The sequence below is a fragment of the Bufo gargarizans genome, unplaced genomic scaffold (genome assembly GCF_014858855.1).
Source record: "Bufo gargarizans isolate SCDJY-AF-19 unplaced genomic scaffold, ASM1485885v1 original_scaffold_954_pilon, whole genome shotgun sequence".
Classification (NCBI taxonomy): Eukaryota; Metazoa; Chordata; class Amphibia; order Anura; family Bufonidae; genus Bufo; species Bufo gargarizans.
The window spans coordinates 94,486-110,397 of NW_025334770.1; the positions used below are offsets into that span (position 1 = coordinate 94,486).

At 56.8% G+C, this 15,912-nt stretch overlaps 1 protein-coding gene across 2 annotated transcripts in view; it reads left to right on the forward strand.

Annotated features, from left to right (window-relative positions):
- Positions 1 to 13,731, forward strand: part of LOC122924255 (calpain-1 catalytic subunit-like) — a 35,670-nt gene extending 21,939 nt beyond the window's left edge. Inside the window, exons 5-14 of one of the 2 annotated variants that reach the window (XM_044275184.1) lie at positions 2,564 to 2,697; positions 2,771 to 2,942; positions 3,008 to 3,091; positions 3,166 to 3,251; positions 3,322 to 3,396; positions 6,404 to 6,543; positions 6,732 to 6,901; positions 8,001 to 8,015; positions 8,361 to 8,563; positions 13,167 to 13,731. In XM_044275184.1, coding sequence (XP_044131119.1) covers positions 2,564 to 2,697; positions 2,771 to 2,942; positions 3,008 to 3,091; positions 3,166 to 3,251; positions 3,322 to 3,396; positions 6,404 to 6,543; positions 6,732 to 6,901; positions 8,001 to 8,015; positions 8,361 to 8,563; positions 13,167 to 13,176 — 1,089 coding nt within the window. In that variant the 3' untranslated portion in view covers positions 13,177 to 13,731. The remainder of the gene's footprint in view (positions 1 to 2,563; positions 2,698 to 2,770; positions 2,943 to 3,007; positions 3,092 to 3,165; positions 3,252 to 3,321; positions 3,397 to 6,403; positions 6,544 to 6,731; positions 6,902 to 8,000; positions 8,016 to 8,360; positions 8,564 to 13,166) is intronic. The other variant, XM_044275185.1, reaches the window with a different exon arrangement.
- Positions 13,732 to 15,912: the final 2,181 nt, after the last annotated feature.

A 15,912-nucleotide genomic window follows, 5' to 3' on the forward strand; every position in this document is an offset into this window, starting at 1 on the left:
TGGTTGCAGACTGAGATGTGACTGGAGCAGGGGGTGCAGACTGGGATGTGACTGGAGCTTTGGTTGCAGACTGGGATGTGACTGAAGCAGAGGTGCAGACTGGGATGTGACTGGAGAATTTGTTGCAGACTGGGATGTGACTGGAGCAGGGTGCTCGGCTGACTCTCTCGTCCGTCCAGGTCTGGCAGTTCGGTGATTGACTGGACGTGGTGGTTGACGACAGACTGGGATGTGACTGAAGCACTGGTTGCAGACTGGGATGTAACTGGAGCATTGGTTGCAGACTGGGATGTGACTGGAGCATTGGTTGCAGACTGGGATGTGACTGGAGCAGGGTGCTCGGCTGACTCTCTCGTCGGTCCAGGTCTGGCGGTTCGGTGATTGGCTGGACGTGGTGGTTGACGACAGACTGGGATGTGACTGGAGCACTGGTTGCAGACTGGGATGTAACTGGAGCATTGGCTGCAGACTGGGATGTGACTGGAGCATTGGTTGCAGACTGGGATGTGACTGGAGCAGGGTTCTCTGCTGACTCTCTCGTCGGTCCAGGTCTGGCGGTTCGGTGATTGGCTGGACGTGGTGGTTGACGACAGACTGGGATGTGACTGGAGCACTGGTTGCAGACTGGGATGTAACTGGAGCATTGGTTGCAGACTGGGATGTGACTGGAGCATTGGTTGCAGACTGGGATGTGACTGGAGCAGGGTGCTCGGATGACTCTCTCGTCGGTCCAGGTCTGGCGGTTCGGTGATTGGCTGGACGTGGTGGTTGATGACAGACTGGGATGTGACTGGAGCACTGGTTGCAGACTGGGATGTGACTGGAGCAGGGTGCTCGGCTGACTCTCTCGTCGGTCCAGGTCTGGCGGTTCGGTGATTGGCTGGACGTGGTGGTTGACGACAGACTGGCATGTGACTGGAGCACTGGTTGCAGACTGGGATGCAACTGGAGCATTGGTTGCAGACTGGAATGTGACTGGAGCATTGGTTGCAGACTGGGATGTGACTGGAGCAGGGTTTTCTGCTGACTCTCTCGTCGGTCCAGGTCTGGCGGTTCGGTGATTGGCTGGACGTGGTGGTTGACGACAGACTGGGATGTGACTGGAGCATTGGTTGCAGACTGGGATGTGACTGGAGCATTGGTTGCAGACTGGGATGTGACTGGAGCATTGGTTGCAGACTGGGATGTGACTGGAGCAGGGTTCTCTGCTGACTCTCTCGTCGGTCCAGGTCTGGCGGTTCGGTGATTGGCTGGACGTGGTGGTTGACGACAGACTGGGATGTGACTGGAGCATTGGTTGCAGACTGGGATGTGACTGGAGCATTGGTTGCAGACTGGGATGTGACTGGAGCATTGGTTGCAGACTGGGATGTGACTGGAGCAGGGTGCTCAGCTGACTCTCTCGTCGGTCCAGGTCTGGCGGTTCGGTGATTGGCTGGACGTGGTGGTTGACGACAGACTGGGATGTGACTGGAGCACTGGTTGCAGACTGGGATGTGACTGGAGCAGGGTGCTCGGCTGACTCTCTCGTCGGTCCAGGTCTGGCAGTTCGGTGATTGGCTGGACGTGGTGGTTGACGACAGACTGGGATGTGACTGGAGCACTGGTTGCAGACTGGGATGTAACTGGAGCATTGGTTGCAGACTGGGATGTGACTGGAGCATTGGTTGCAGACTGGGTTGTGACTGGAGCAGGGTTCTCTGCTGACTCTCTCGTCGGTCCAGGTCTGGCGGTTCGGTGATTGGCTGGACGTGGTGGTTGACGACAGACTGGGATGTGACTGGAGCATTGGTTGCAGACTGGGATGTGACTGGAGCATTGGTTGCAGACTGGGATGTGACTGGAGCATTGGTTGCAGACTGGGATGTGACTGGAGCAGGGTGCTCAGCTGACTCTCTCGTCGGTCCAGGTCTGGCGGTTCGGTGATTGGCTGGACGTGGTGGTTGACGACAGACTGGGATGTGACTGGAGCACTGGTTGCAGACTGGGATGTGACTGGAGCAGGGTGCTCGGCTGACTCTCTCGTCGGTCCAGGTCTGGCGGTTCGGTGATTTGCTGGACGTGGTGATTGACGACAGACTGGGATGTGACTGGAGCACTGGTTGCAGACTGGGATGTGACTGGAGCAGGGGTGCAGACTGGGATGTGACTGGAGCAGGGTGCTCGGCTGACTCTCTCGTCGGTCCAGGTCTGGCGGTTCGGTGATTGGCTGGACGTGGTGGTTGACGACAGACTTGGATGTGACTGGAGCACTGGTTGCAGACTGGGATGTGACTGGAGCAGGGTGCTCGGCTGACTCTCTCGTCGGTCCAGGTCTGGCGGTTCGGTGATTGGCTGGACGTGGTGGTTGACGACAGACTGGGATGTGACTGGAGCACTGGTTGCAGACTGGGATGTGACTGGAGCAGGGTGCTCGGCTGACTCTCTCGTCGGTCCAGGTCTGGCGGTTCGGTGATTGGCTGGACGTGGTGGTTGACGACAGACTGGGATGTGACTGGAGCACTGGTTGCAGACTGGGATGTGACTGGAGCAGGGTGCTCGGCTGACTCTCTCGTCGGTCCAGGTCTGGCGGTTCGGTGATTGGCTGGACGTGGTGGTTGACGACAGACTTCCCACCAGGAAGGGGCGGCTTGTCTACACGAGGAGCGACTCTCAGGCGGAGTTATGGAGTGCGCTGTTGGAGAAAGCATACGCCAAGTACGTCCATCCGTGGCCATCGGCTCCGGCCCCACGTGGCTGCGGACTCCTCACCCCTCATGTGTCCTCGCAGGGTGTCCGGCGGTTACTCCGCACTGCAGGGTGGGACCATCGCGGAGACGCTGGAGGATTTCACGGGCGGAGTGGCGGAGAGCGTGAGCCTGAGCAGATACACCTCGGAGGAGGTCCGGGAGATGGTCCTGGCCGCGGGGCGCAGGGAGGCCCTGATGGCGTGCTACATCCAGGTGAGTGGCGCCCTCCACTGTTCACCAGGAGGATTGCACTGATCTAAGCGCTCGTCTCCTGGAAGGTTTCAGAGGCCGCGGACATTGGACGCGTGGATGAGGACGGCTTGGTGTTGGGACACGCATACTCCGTTCTCGGAGCCAAGGAGGTAAGTGCAGACAGGACGGGGGCCACAGAGCACTGCACCCCACAAATCACACAAGTACCCTATTCTTCCTGCAGGTGAAGCGCGGCTCAGAGGAGCTGACACTCATCCGGCTGCGGAATCCCTGGGGCTTCACCGAGTATAACGGTCCCTGGAGTGACCAGTGAGTGAAGACGGCCACGCCCCCGAGGAGCCGGAGCCTCAGTCATGTGACTGCTGTCATTCTCTTGCAGATCCCTAGAGTGGAGGTCGGTGTCCGATGCGGAGCGCCGAGCGCTGAATCTCCAGAAAGAGGACGGAGACTTCTGGTAATGGCAGCCCGACCTCCGCACCACTGCCTCGCATTTCAGGAGTCACACCCTCCCCCATATTAGGATTGTAGTAAGATGTCATCTCATTGTGGCTGGCGGCCGTGGCGGGAAGCTGCAGCCAGCCGCGCATGTGGTATATGTGGCGGATCATGAGCGAATCTCTGCCGCAGGCCTCTCTGGTCAATGACTCCTTCAGAAGACACATAGGAGCAGGCCTGAGCGACATCTGCTGCCGTGCCCATGAGCGTGACAGCTGTGACTAACCCCGTGGTCTCTCTGTGCTGTGACTGACCCCGTTGTCTCCATGTACTGTGACTGACCCCGTGGTCTCTCTGTGCTGTGACTGACCCCGTGGTCTCCATGTACTGTGACTGACCCCGTGGTCTCTCTGTGCTGTGACTGACCCCGTGGTCTCTCTGTGCTGTGTCTGACCCCGTGGTCTCTCTGTGCTGTGTCTGACCCCGTGGTCTCCATGTGCTGAGACTGACCCCGTGGTCTCTCTGTGCTGTGTCTGACCCTGTGGTCTCTCTGTGCTGTGTCTGACCCCGTGGTCTCTCTGTGCTGTGTCTGACCCCGTGGTCTCCATGTGCTGAGACTGACCCCGTGGTCTCTCTGTGCTGTGTCTGACCCCGTGGTCTCCATGTGCTGAGACTGACCCCGTGGTCTCTCTGTGCTGTGTCTGACCCTGTGGTCTCTCTGTGCTGTGACTAACCCCGTGGTCTCTCTGTGCTGTGTCTGACCCCGTGGTCTCTCTGTGCTGTGTCTGACCCCGTGGTCTCTCTGTGCTGCGACTGACCCCGTAGTCTCTCTGTGCTGCGTCTGACCCCGTGGTCTCCCTGTGCTGTGACTGACCCCGTGGTCTCGCTGTGCTGTGTCTGACCCCGTGGTCTCTCTGTGCTGTGTCCGACCCTGTGGTCTCTCTGTGCTGTGACCGACCCTGTGGTCTCTCTGTGCTGTGTCTGACCCTGTGGTCTAGCTATGCTATGTCTGACCCCGTGGTCTCGCTATGCTATGTCTGACCCCGTGGTCTCGCTATGCTATGTCTGACCCCGTGGTCTTGCTGTGCTATGTCTGACCCCGTGGTCCCGCTGTGCTGTGTCTGACCCCGTGGTCTCGCTGTGCTCTGTCTGACCCCATGGTCTCGCTGTGCTGTGTCTGACCCGTGGTCTCGCTGTACTTTGTCTGACCCCGTGGTCTCGCTGTGCTGTGTCTGACCCCGTTGTCTCGCAGTGCGGTGTCTGACCATGTGGTCTCCCTGTGCCGTGGTCTCGCTATCCTATGTCTGACCCCGTGGTCCCGCTTGCTATGTCTGACCCCCGTGGTCTTGCTGTGCTGTGTCTGATCCCGTGGTCTCGCTGTGCTATGTCTGACCCCGTGGTCTCGCTGTGCTGTGTCTGACCCCGTGGTCTCCCTGTGCTGTGTCTAACCCCGTGGTCTTGCTGTGCTACGTCTGACCCCCTGGTCTCGCTGTGCTATGTCTGACCCCGTGGTCTCGCTGTGCTATGTCTGACCCCGTGGTCTCGCTGTGCTATGTCTGACCCCGTGGTCTCGCTGTGCTATGTCTGACCCCGTGGTCTCGCTGTGCTGTGTCTGACCCCGTTGTCTCGCAGTGCGGTGTCTGACCATGTGGTCTCCCTGTGCCGTGGTCTCGCTATCCTATGTCTGACCTCGTGGTCCCGCTTGCTATGTCTGACCCCAGTGGTCTCGCTGTGCTGTGTCTGATCCCGTGGTCTCGCTGTGCTATGTCTGACCCCGTGGTCTCGCTGTGCTGTGTCTGACCCCGTGGTCTCCCTGTGCAGTGTCTAACCCCGTGGTCTTGCTGTGCTATGTCTGACCCCGTGGTCTCGCTATGCTATGTCTGACCCCGTGGTCTCGCTGTGCCATGTCTGACCCCGTGGTCCCGCTGTGCTGTGTCTGACCCCGTGGTCTCGCTGTGCTGTGTCTGACCCCGTGGTCTCGCTGTGCTGTGTCTGACCCCGTGGTCTCGCTGTGCTGTGTCTGACCCTGTGGTCTCCCGGTGCCGTGTCGGACCCCGTGGTCTCGCTGTGCCATGTCTGACCCCATGGTCTCGCTGTGCTATGTCTGACCCCGTGGTCTCCTGTGCTATGTCTGACCCCCTGGTTTCACTGTGCTATGTCTGATCCCGTGGTCTCGCTGTGCTGTGTCTGACCCCGTGGTCTCGCTGTGCTGTGTCTGACCCCGTGGTCTCGCTGTGCTGTGTCTGACCCCGTGGTCTCGCTGTGCTCTGTCTGACCCCGTGGTCTCGCTGTGCTCTGTCTGACCCCGTGGTCTCGCTGTGCTCTGTCTGACCCCGTGGTCTCGCTGTGCTCTGTCTGACCCCGTGGTCTCGCTGTGCTCTGTCTGACCCCGTGGTCTCGCTGTGCTCTGTCTGACCCCGTGGTCTCGCTGTGCTCTGTCTGACCCCGTGGTCTCGCTGTGCTATGTCTGACCCCGTGGTCTCGCTGTGCTGTGTCTGACCCCGTGGTCTCGCTGTGCTGTGTCTGACCCTGTGGTCTCGCTGTGCTGTGTCTGACCCCGTGGTCTCGCTGTGCTGTGTCTGACCCCGTGGTCTCGCTGTGCTATGTCTGTCCCCGTGGTCTCGCTGTGCTGTGTCTGACCCCGTGGTCTCGCTGTGCTATGTCTGACCCCGTGGTCTCGCTGTGCTGTGTCTGACCCCGTGGTCTCCCTGTGCTATGTCTGTCCCCGTGGTCTCGCTGTGCTATGTCTGACCCCGTGGTCTTGCTGTGCTATGTCTGATCCCCGTGGTCTCGCTGTGCCGTCTCTGACCCCGTGGTCTCGCTGTGCTGTGTCTGACCCCGTGGTCTCGCTGTGCTGTGTCTGACCCCGTGGTCTCCCTGTGCTATGTCTGTCCCCGTGGTCTCGCTGTGCTGTGTCTGACCCCGTGGTCTCGCTGTGCTATGTCTGATCCCTGTGGTCTCACTGTGCCGTCTCTGACCCCGTGGTCTCCCTGTGCTGTGTCTGACTCCGTGGTCTCTTTCCGCAGGATGCTCTGTGAGGATTTCTGCAGCCTCTTTTCATGGATTGTCATTTGCACATGCGGCATGGAGTCCTCCCAGTGTAAGGTCACTGAAATGCGAGGCCGCTGGGAACGTGGGGTCAGTGCAGGAGGAGGACGCAGACTGAGTGAGTGCTGAACTATAGCGCCCCCTCCTCCGGCTGGCAGTGACCGGTCAGAGCCGTACTGCACCCCCCTGATTGGTGGCGGGGAGACATCCTGCGGCTGAGGATGCATGTGTCTGGTGGGAGGGGGGCTTCGTGTGGGAACCTGTTATAATACAGCACTCAGTACCTGAAATTTATACTTTATTCAGAATCTTTCTTCACCAATCCACAATTCCGTCTCCGCGTGGGTGTGGCCTCAGGTGTGAAGGTGGAGTCTGTCACCGAGCCGGGGATTGAGGAGCGCTGGACGATGCTACTGGAGCTGATGCAGACGGATAGAAGAGCCACCAAACACCACATTGCATGTCACCTGTACCGGGTGAGTAGCTCTCAGCCACCATTATGTATGGAGCTTGGGGTGAAAGTATAAAGTCTGGCTGGAGAGAACCTACCTCACGGTGACCTGGGCCACAAAGCAGCCACGTATGTGGAGGAAGTACATCCAGCCCAGTGTGGGGACAGGGCGTCTGTGCTGGGGCCCTGTGTTATAGGGTTCAAGGGCCCTGCTTCAGTAAGTCATTGATAATGCAACGCCCGCAGCCTCCACCCTGTCCCCGCAGCCTCCACCCCATCCCCGAGCCTCCACCCCGTCCCCACAGCCTCCACCCCGTTCCCGAGCCTCCACCCCATCCCCGCAGCCTCCACCCCATCCCCGAGCCTCCACCCCGTTCCCACAGCCTCCACCCCGTTCCCGAGCCTCCACCCCGTCCCCGCAGCCTCCACCCCATCCCCGAGACTCCACCCCATCCCCGCAGCCTCCACCCTATACCTGCAGCCTGTCCCCGAGCCTCCACCCTGTCCCCGCAGCCTCCACCCCGTCCCAGAGCCTCCACCCCGTCCCGAGCCTCCACTCTGTCCCCGCAGCCTCCACCACGTCCCGCAGCCTCCACCATGTCCCCGAGCTTCCACCCTGTCCCCGCAGCCTCCACCCCGTCCCCGCAGCCTCCACCCCGTCCCCGCAGCCTCCACCCCATCCCGAGCCTCCACCCCGTCCCCACAGCCTCCACCCCGTTCCCGAGCCTCCACCCCGTCCCGCAGCCTCCACCCCATCCACGAGCCTCCACCCCATCCCCGCAGCCTCCACCCTATCCCTGCAGCCTCCACCCTGTCCCCGCAGCCTCCACCCCGTCCCAGAGCCTCCACCCCGTCCCCGAGCCTCCACTCTGTCCCCGCAGCCTCCACCATGTCCCCGCAGCCTCCACCCTGTCCCCGAGCCTCCACCCCGTTCCCGAGCCTCCACCCCGCCCCAGAGCCTCCACCCTGTCCCCGCAGCCTCCACCCCATCCCCGAGCCTCCACCCCGTCCCCGAGCCCCAACCCCATCCCCGAGCCTCCACTCCGTCCCCGAGCCACCACCCTGTCCCCGAGCCTCCACCTCTTCATGGACTGTTTCTAACCATTCATCTTTTTCTCCCTTAGGTTCCTGAACAGCTGGTGAGAATCTGCACTGGGTCTCCATTCTCATTGGGTGCCATATTGTACACACAGGTGGAAACACGGGCAGTAGAAGACACCCAGGTCTCCAGGTCCAGCCTGACCATCACACATCAGGGAGGCCGAGTCCACGCCTCATCCTGTTCCCTCAATTTGTAGATCCAGAAGAGACAAAAAGAGCCTTTCCTTCCTGAGAAAGGGGTCAGAAGACCACGTCCCTTCAGTCCTATAGTGTCACACCCTTGCTCTGCTGTATGGGCAGCCTCTTCCTCTGGGGGCGCTGGGTTTGTCCAGGGGACTCGTGGTGTTAACATTGGTAATCTCACAGCACAATCAATGTTTTAGGTTCCGCGTCCACGTCTCGATCGTGGATTCTTCACAAGGAGTCGCCCAGTGTCCGACACAGGAGAACCACAAAACAGCCGTGGGGTGACAATGAGGGCCTCTCTTACCCCGGGAGAATACGTTATTGTACCATCCACGTATGACCTCAACCAAGAGGGCGACTTTTACATCCGAGTGTATTGTGAGAAAGGAACAGACGACCGGTAAGTGACCTCCACACCGCCATAACCTGACAGCGATGAGACCGAGGTACAGAAGCCACTGCTCACCTCACGATCGGTCACCTCTAGGTGATGGGCGACGGACGGTCACCTCTAGGTGATGGGAGACGGACGGTCACCTCTAGGTGATGGGAGACGGACGGTCACCTCTAGGTGATGGGAGACAGACAGTCCCCACTAGGTGATGGGACTCGATTATGGAGACTGACGGTCACCTCTAGGTGATGGGAGACAGACAGTCCCCACTAGGTGATGGGACTCGATTATGGAGACTGACGGTCACCTCAAGGTGATGGGAGACGGACGGTCACCTCAAGGTGATGGGAGACGGACGGTCACCTCAAGGTGATGGGAGACGGACGGTCACCTCAAGGTGATGGGAGACGGACGGTCACCTCAAGGTGATGGGAGACGGACGGTCACCTCAAGGTGATGGGAGACGGACGGTCACCTCAAGGTGATGGGAGACGGACGGTCACCTCTAGGTGATGGGAGACGGACGGTCACCTCTAGGTGATGGGAGACGGACGGTCACCCTCTAGCGGACGGTCACCTCTAGGTGATGGGAGACGGACGGTCACCTCTAGGTGATGGGGAGACGGACGGTCACCTCTAGGTGATGGGAGACGGACGGTCACCTCTAGGTGATGGGAGACAGACAGTCCCCACTAGGTGATGGGACTCGATTATGGAGACTGACGGTCACCTCTAGGTGATGGGAGACAGACAGTCCCCACTAGTGATGGACTCGATTATGAGACTGACGGTCACTCAAGGTGATGGAGACTGACGGTCACCTCAAGGTGATGGGAGACGGACGGTCACCTCAAGGTGATGGGAGAGCGGACGGTCACCTCAAGGTGATGGGAGACGGAGTACGGTCACCTCAAGGTGATGGGAGACGGACGGTCACCTCAAGGTGATGGGAGACGGACGGTCACCTCTAGGTGAATGGGAGACGGACTGGTCACCTCTAAGGTGATGGGAGACGGACGGTCACCTCAAGGTGATGGGAGACGGACGGTCACCTCTAGGTGATGGGAGACGGACGGTCACCTCTAGGTGATGGGAGACGGACGGTCACCTCTAGGTGATGGGAGACGGACGGTCACCTCTAGGTGATGGGAGACGGACGGTCACCTCTAGGTGATGGGAGACGGACGGTCACCTCTAGGTGATGGGAGACGGACGGTCACCTCTAGGTGATGGGAGACGGACGGTCACCTCTAGGTGATGGGAGACAGACAGTCCCCACTAGGTGATGGGACTCGATTATGGAGACGGACGGTCACCTCTAGGTGATGGGAGACAGACAGTCCCCACTAGGTGATGGGACTCGATTATGGAGACTGACGGTCACCTCTAGGTGATGGGAGACAGACAGTCCCCACTAGGTGATGGGACTCGATTATGGAGACTGACGGTCACCTCTAGGTGATGGGAGACAGACAGTCCCCACTAGGTGATGGGACTCGATTATGGAGACTGACGGTCACCTCAAGGTGATGGGAGACGGACGGTCACCTCAAGGTGATGGGAGACGGACGGTCACCTCAAGGTGATGGGAGCGGACGGTCACCTCAAGGTGATGGGAGACGGACGGTCACCTCTAGGTGATGGGAGACGGACGGTCACCTCAAGGTGATGGGAGACGGACGGTCACCTCAAGGTGATGGGAGACGGACGGTCACCTCTAGGTGATGGGAGACGGACGGTCACCTCTAGGTGATGGGAGACGGACGGTCACCTCTAGGTGATGGGAGACGGACGGTCACCTCTAGGTGATGGGAGACGGACGGTCACCTCTAGGTGATGGGAGACGGACGGTCACCTCTAGGTGATGGGAGACGGACGGTCACCTCTAGGTGATGGGAGACGGACGGTCACCTCTAGGTGATGGGAGACAGACAGTCCCCACTAGGTGATGGGACTCGATTATGGAGACTGACGGTCACCTCTAGGTGATGGGAGACAGACAGTCCCACTAGGTGATGGGACTCGATTATGGAGACTGACGGTCACCTCTAGGTGATGGGAGACAGACAGTCCCCATTAGGTGATGGGACTCGATTATGGAGACTGACGGTCACCTCTAGGTGATGGGAGACAGGCAGTCCCCACTAGGTGATGGGACTCGATTATGGAGACAGACGGTCACCTCAAGGTGATGGGAGACGGACGGTCACCTCAAGGTGATGGGAGACGGACGGTCACCTCAAGGTGATGGGAGACGGACGGTCACCTCAAGGTGATGGGAGACGGACGGTCACCTCAAGGTGATGGGAGACGGACGGTCACCTCAAGGTGATGGGAGACGGACGGTCACCTCTAGGTGATGGGAGACGGACGGTCACCTCTAGGTGATGGGAGACGGACGGTCACCTCTAGGTGATGGGAGACGGACGGTCACCTCTAGGTGATGGGAGACGGACGGTCACCTCTAGGTGATGGGAGACGGACGGTCACCTCTAGGTGATGGGAGACAGACAGTCCCCACTAGGTGATGGGACTCGATTATGGAGACTGATGGTCACCTCTAGGTGATGGGAGACAGACAGTCCCCACTAGGTGATGGGACTCGATTATGGAGACTGACGGTCACCTCTAGGTGATGGGAGACAGGCAGTCCCCACTAGGTGATGGGACTCGATTATGGAGACAGACGGTCACCTCAAGGTGATGGGAGACGGACGGTCACCTCAAGGTGATGGGAGACGGACGGTCACCTCAAGGTGATGGGAGACGGACGGTCACCTCAAGGTGATGGGAGACGGACGGTCACCTCAAGGTGATGGGAGACGGACGGTCACCTCAAGGTGATGGGAGACGGACGGTCACCTCAAGGTGATGGGAGACGGACGGTCACCTCAAGGTGATGGGAGACGGACGGTCACCTCAAGGTGATGGGAGACGGACGGTCACCTCTAGGTGATGGGAGACGGACGGTCACCTCTAGGTGATGGGAGACGGACGGTCACCTCTAGGTGATGGGAGACGGACGGTCACCTCTAGGTGATGGGAGACGGACGGTCACCTCTAGGTGATGGGAGACGGACGGTCACCTCTAGGTGATGGGAGACAGACAGTCCCCACTAGGTGATGGGACTCGATTATGGAGACTGACGGTCACCTCTAGGTGATGGGAGACAGACAGTCCCCACTAGGTGATGGGACTCGATTATGGAGACTGACGGTCACCTCAAGGTGATGGGAGACGGACGGTCACCTCAAGGTGATGGGAGACGGACGGTCACCTCTAGGTGATGGGAGAAGGACGGTCACCTCTAGGTGATGGGAGAAGGATGATCACCTCTAGGTGATGGGAGACGGACGGTCACCTCAAGGTGATGGGAGACGGACGGTCACCTCAAGGTGATGGGAGACGGACGGTCACCTCTAGGTGATGGGAGACGGACGGTCACCTCAAGGTGATGGGAGACGGACGGTCACCTCAAGGTGATGGGAGACGGACGGTCACCTCAAGGTGATGGGAGGCGGACGGTCACCCCAAGGTGATGGGAGACGGACGGTCACCTCAAGGTGATGGGAGACGGACGGTCACCTCTAGGTGATGGGAGAAGGACGGTCACCTCTAGGTGATGGGAGAAGGATGATCACCTCTAGGTGATGGGAGACGGACGGTCACCTCTAGGTGATGGGAGACGGACGTCACCTCTAGGTGATGGGACTCTATTATGGAGACTGACGGTCACCTCTAGGTGATGCGACTCTGTTATGGAGACAGATGGTCCCCTCTAGGTGATGGAAGACAGATGGTCACCTCTAGGTGATGGGACCCTGTTATGGAGACATACGGTCACCTCTAGGTGATGGGACTCTGTTATGGAGACAGACGGTCACCTCTAGGTGATGGGACTTGGTTATGGAGACAGATGGTCCCCTCTAGGTGATGGAAGACAGATGGTCACCTCTAGGTGATGGGGCCCTGTTATGGAGACATACGGTCACCTCTAGGTGATAGGACTCTGGGTTGGAGACAGACGGTCACCTCTAGGTGATGGGAGACAGATGGTCACCTCTAGGTGATGGGACTCCGTTATGGACACAGATGGTCACCTCTAGGTGATGGGGCCCTGTTATGGAGACATACGGTCACCTCTAGGTGATGGGACTCTGTTATGGAGACAGATGGTCCCCTCTAGGTGATGGAAGACAGATGGTCACCTCTAGGTGATGGGACCCTGTTATGGAGACATACGGTCACCTCTAGGTGATGGGACTCTGTTATGGAGACAGACGGTCACCTCTAGGTGATGGGACTTGGTTATGGAGACAGATGGTCCCCTCTAGGTGATGGAAGACAGATGGTCACCTCTAGGTGATGGGGCCCTGTTATGGAGACATACGGTCACCTCTAGGTGATAGGACTCTGGGTTGGAGACAGACGGTCACCTCTAGGTGATGGGAGACGGACGGTCACCTCTAGGTGATGGGAGACAGATGGTCACCTCTAGGTGATGGGACTCCGTTATGGACACAGATGGTCACCTCTAGGTGATGGGTCCCTCGTTGACTTGCTTGTCTTCTTTTTCTTGAATTATTATGTTTATTTTCTAATTTTTAGGATTTACTGAAACCTCACAGACCGCGTCAGCCCATACTAAGAAGATGGTGCTGCACCTCCACCCAAGTCCAGAAGTACAATGACCCAGAGGCCCCCTCATCTGGGGATGGAAAACACTGACGGCGCGTTACAATCCTATAAACACCAACAATTTTCTGATGTCTCCAGAACAGTAAAAGAGAAATCTGTGTTATCATTGAGTGTCCTGTGTCACTGACGGAGCACAAACACCTCTCAGCTACTCCATTCATGTCTAAAGCCACTAAATCCCATGTAGTGAGGATATCTATCACCTGGGACAATGCTTCAGCTGACTACCCTAACCAGGGCCCCCTTTCCTGGCACTAAGTAGGGGCCACAGCCCCTACCCCAGAACCACACGTGTCCCTGATGACATACAGAATGCAGCTACTTCCAGTGCCGTCTATCTATTACGGGCCGAGAAGGAGACAGAATTTTCTGCAAAAACTGAGGGAAAATAAAGCAGCGCACCTCTGGCCACACCCATTTCCTGAAAATCCATGCCCCTTTCCTGAACAAAGTTAAAATAAAATAAAAACTTGGAGAAATACTAGTTGTGCAATTTCAATACTTTTTAGGCACAGACACATTAGTAAAATGGGGTCACTTACCTAATAACATGTAGCTCTTCAGGTGACTTCATCTCCATAGGGTTATGGTCAGGACTCTTCAGGTGACTTCATCTCCATAGGGTTATGGTCAGGACTCTAGTCTTCAGGTGACAGCATCTCCATATGTCACAACCAGACAGCTGAGAAGCTCTGACAGAAGCCTTTCAGAACCTCCTCCTTGAGTTCTCTTTGTTGTGGTGTTCAGTTCCTCATCTCGTTAGCCTCTCTCAGCTGTCGTGTAGTTGGACTGATTGCTTCCCTTTAAATTCCTCCCCATAATGCTTCACTGGGCGGCTTATACTTCTTCCTGGAGTGTGTGTGCTCGCTGATCCTGTTTCCCAGTCTGCTACAAAGTAAGTTCATTTTTGTAAACAACCCCAAATCATAAATTAACCTCCTCCACCAGCCCCAAACCACGATGCCACCTCCACCAGCCTCAACCAAGACTATCCTTACACCAGTCCTAAACCATGATGCTGCCCTCTCTACCAACAACAAACCAAGAGAATCACACCACCAGCCCCAAAACATGATGTCCTCTCCACCATGCTTCACAGTTCCATGAGGTGTTGGTGTCCAGTCCTCGGTTTTGTTCCATAGCATTGTGCAGTTGTTCTACATTTATCTCATCTGACGATGGAATATGTTCTCAGAAGCTTGATGGAGCATCCAGGTGACCTCAGGTAGACTTGAGATCGCTCCAACACATTTTGGAGAGCAGTGGCTTCCTTTGTGGTGCCCTTCAATGACAGCCATTCTTGTTCTGTGTTTTTCTAATGGCGCACACATGACGGAGGGAGGTGCAGTTTGGTGTCTTCTGTGGCTCTTTTGCTGTTACTCTGGAGTTTGGCCATTGTGCCCCTGGGGTCATCCTACCAGGATACCCACTCCTAGGGTGGGATTTGTAGATCATTTCCAAAACCAGGGCTGGTTTTTATGCGCCCACATCTTCATGTTCATTTCTCTCTAGAACACGTCCTCTGAAAGCTATTTCCATCCAGACAACCAAAGCTTGTGTGCCTTTATCACTGGGAAGGGCACCTGTGACCCCAAACCTCTAATACGTGTCTCCTTCACGGACGGGACCTGGAGCCGATCACTAACAAAACACTCAATGTGCTCAAAAAACGGTGCAAAGCTGTGTATTATTACTGTAGTAACTGTCACTGCAAAAAAAATCACTTACTATTACAGTGTACATTCTGTATTATACTCCAGAGCTGCACTCACTATTCTGCTGGTGCACTCACTGTGTACATACATTACTTATACTGTACTGATCCTGAGTTACATCCTGCATTATACTCCAGAGCTGCACTCACTATTCTGCTGGTGCAGTCACTGTGTACATACATTACTTATCCTGTACTGATCCTGAGTCACATCCTGCATTATACTCCAGAGCTGCGCTCACTATTCTGCTGGTGCAGTCACTGTGTACATACATTACTTATCCTGTACTGATCCTGAGTTACATCCTGTATTATACTCCAGAGCTGCACTCACTATTCTGCTGGTGCAGTCACTGTGTACATACATTACTTATCCTGTACTGATCCCGAGTTACATCCTGTATTATACTCCAGAGCTGCACTCACTGTGTACATACATTACTTATACTGTACTGATCCTGAGTTACATCCTGTATTATACTCCAGAGCTGCACTCACTGTTCTGCTGGTGCAGTCACTGTGTACATACATTACTTATACTGTACTGATCCCGAGTTACATCCTGTATTATACTCCAGAGCTGCACTCACTGTGTACATACATTACTTATACTGTACTGATCCTGAGTTACATCCTGTATTATACCCCAGAGCTGCACTCACTATTCTGCTGGTGCAGTCACTGTGTACATACATTACTTATCCTGTACTGATCCTGAGTTTCATCCTGTATTATACTCCAGAGCTGCACTCACTATTCTGCTGGTGCAGTCACTGTGTACATACATTACTTATCCTGTACTGATCCTGAGTTACATCCTGTATTATACTCCAGAGCTGCACTCACTATTCTGCTGGTGCAGTCAGTGTACGTCTTGTATGGTGTTTCGCTCCACACTCCGTCATTAATGTCTAAACCACTGGCAAAAAATGTGAGGGCACA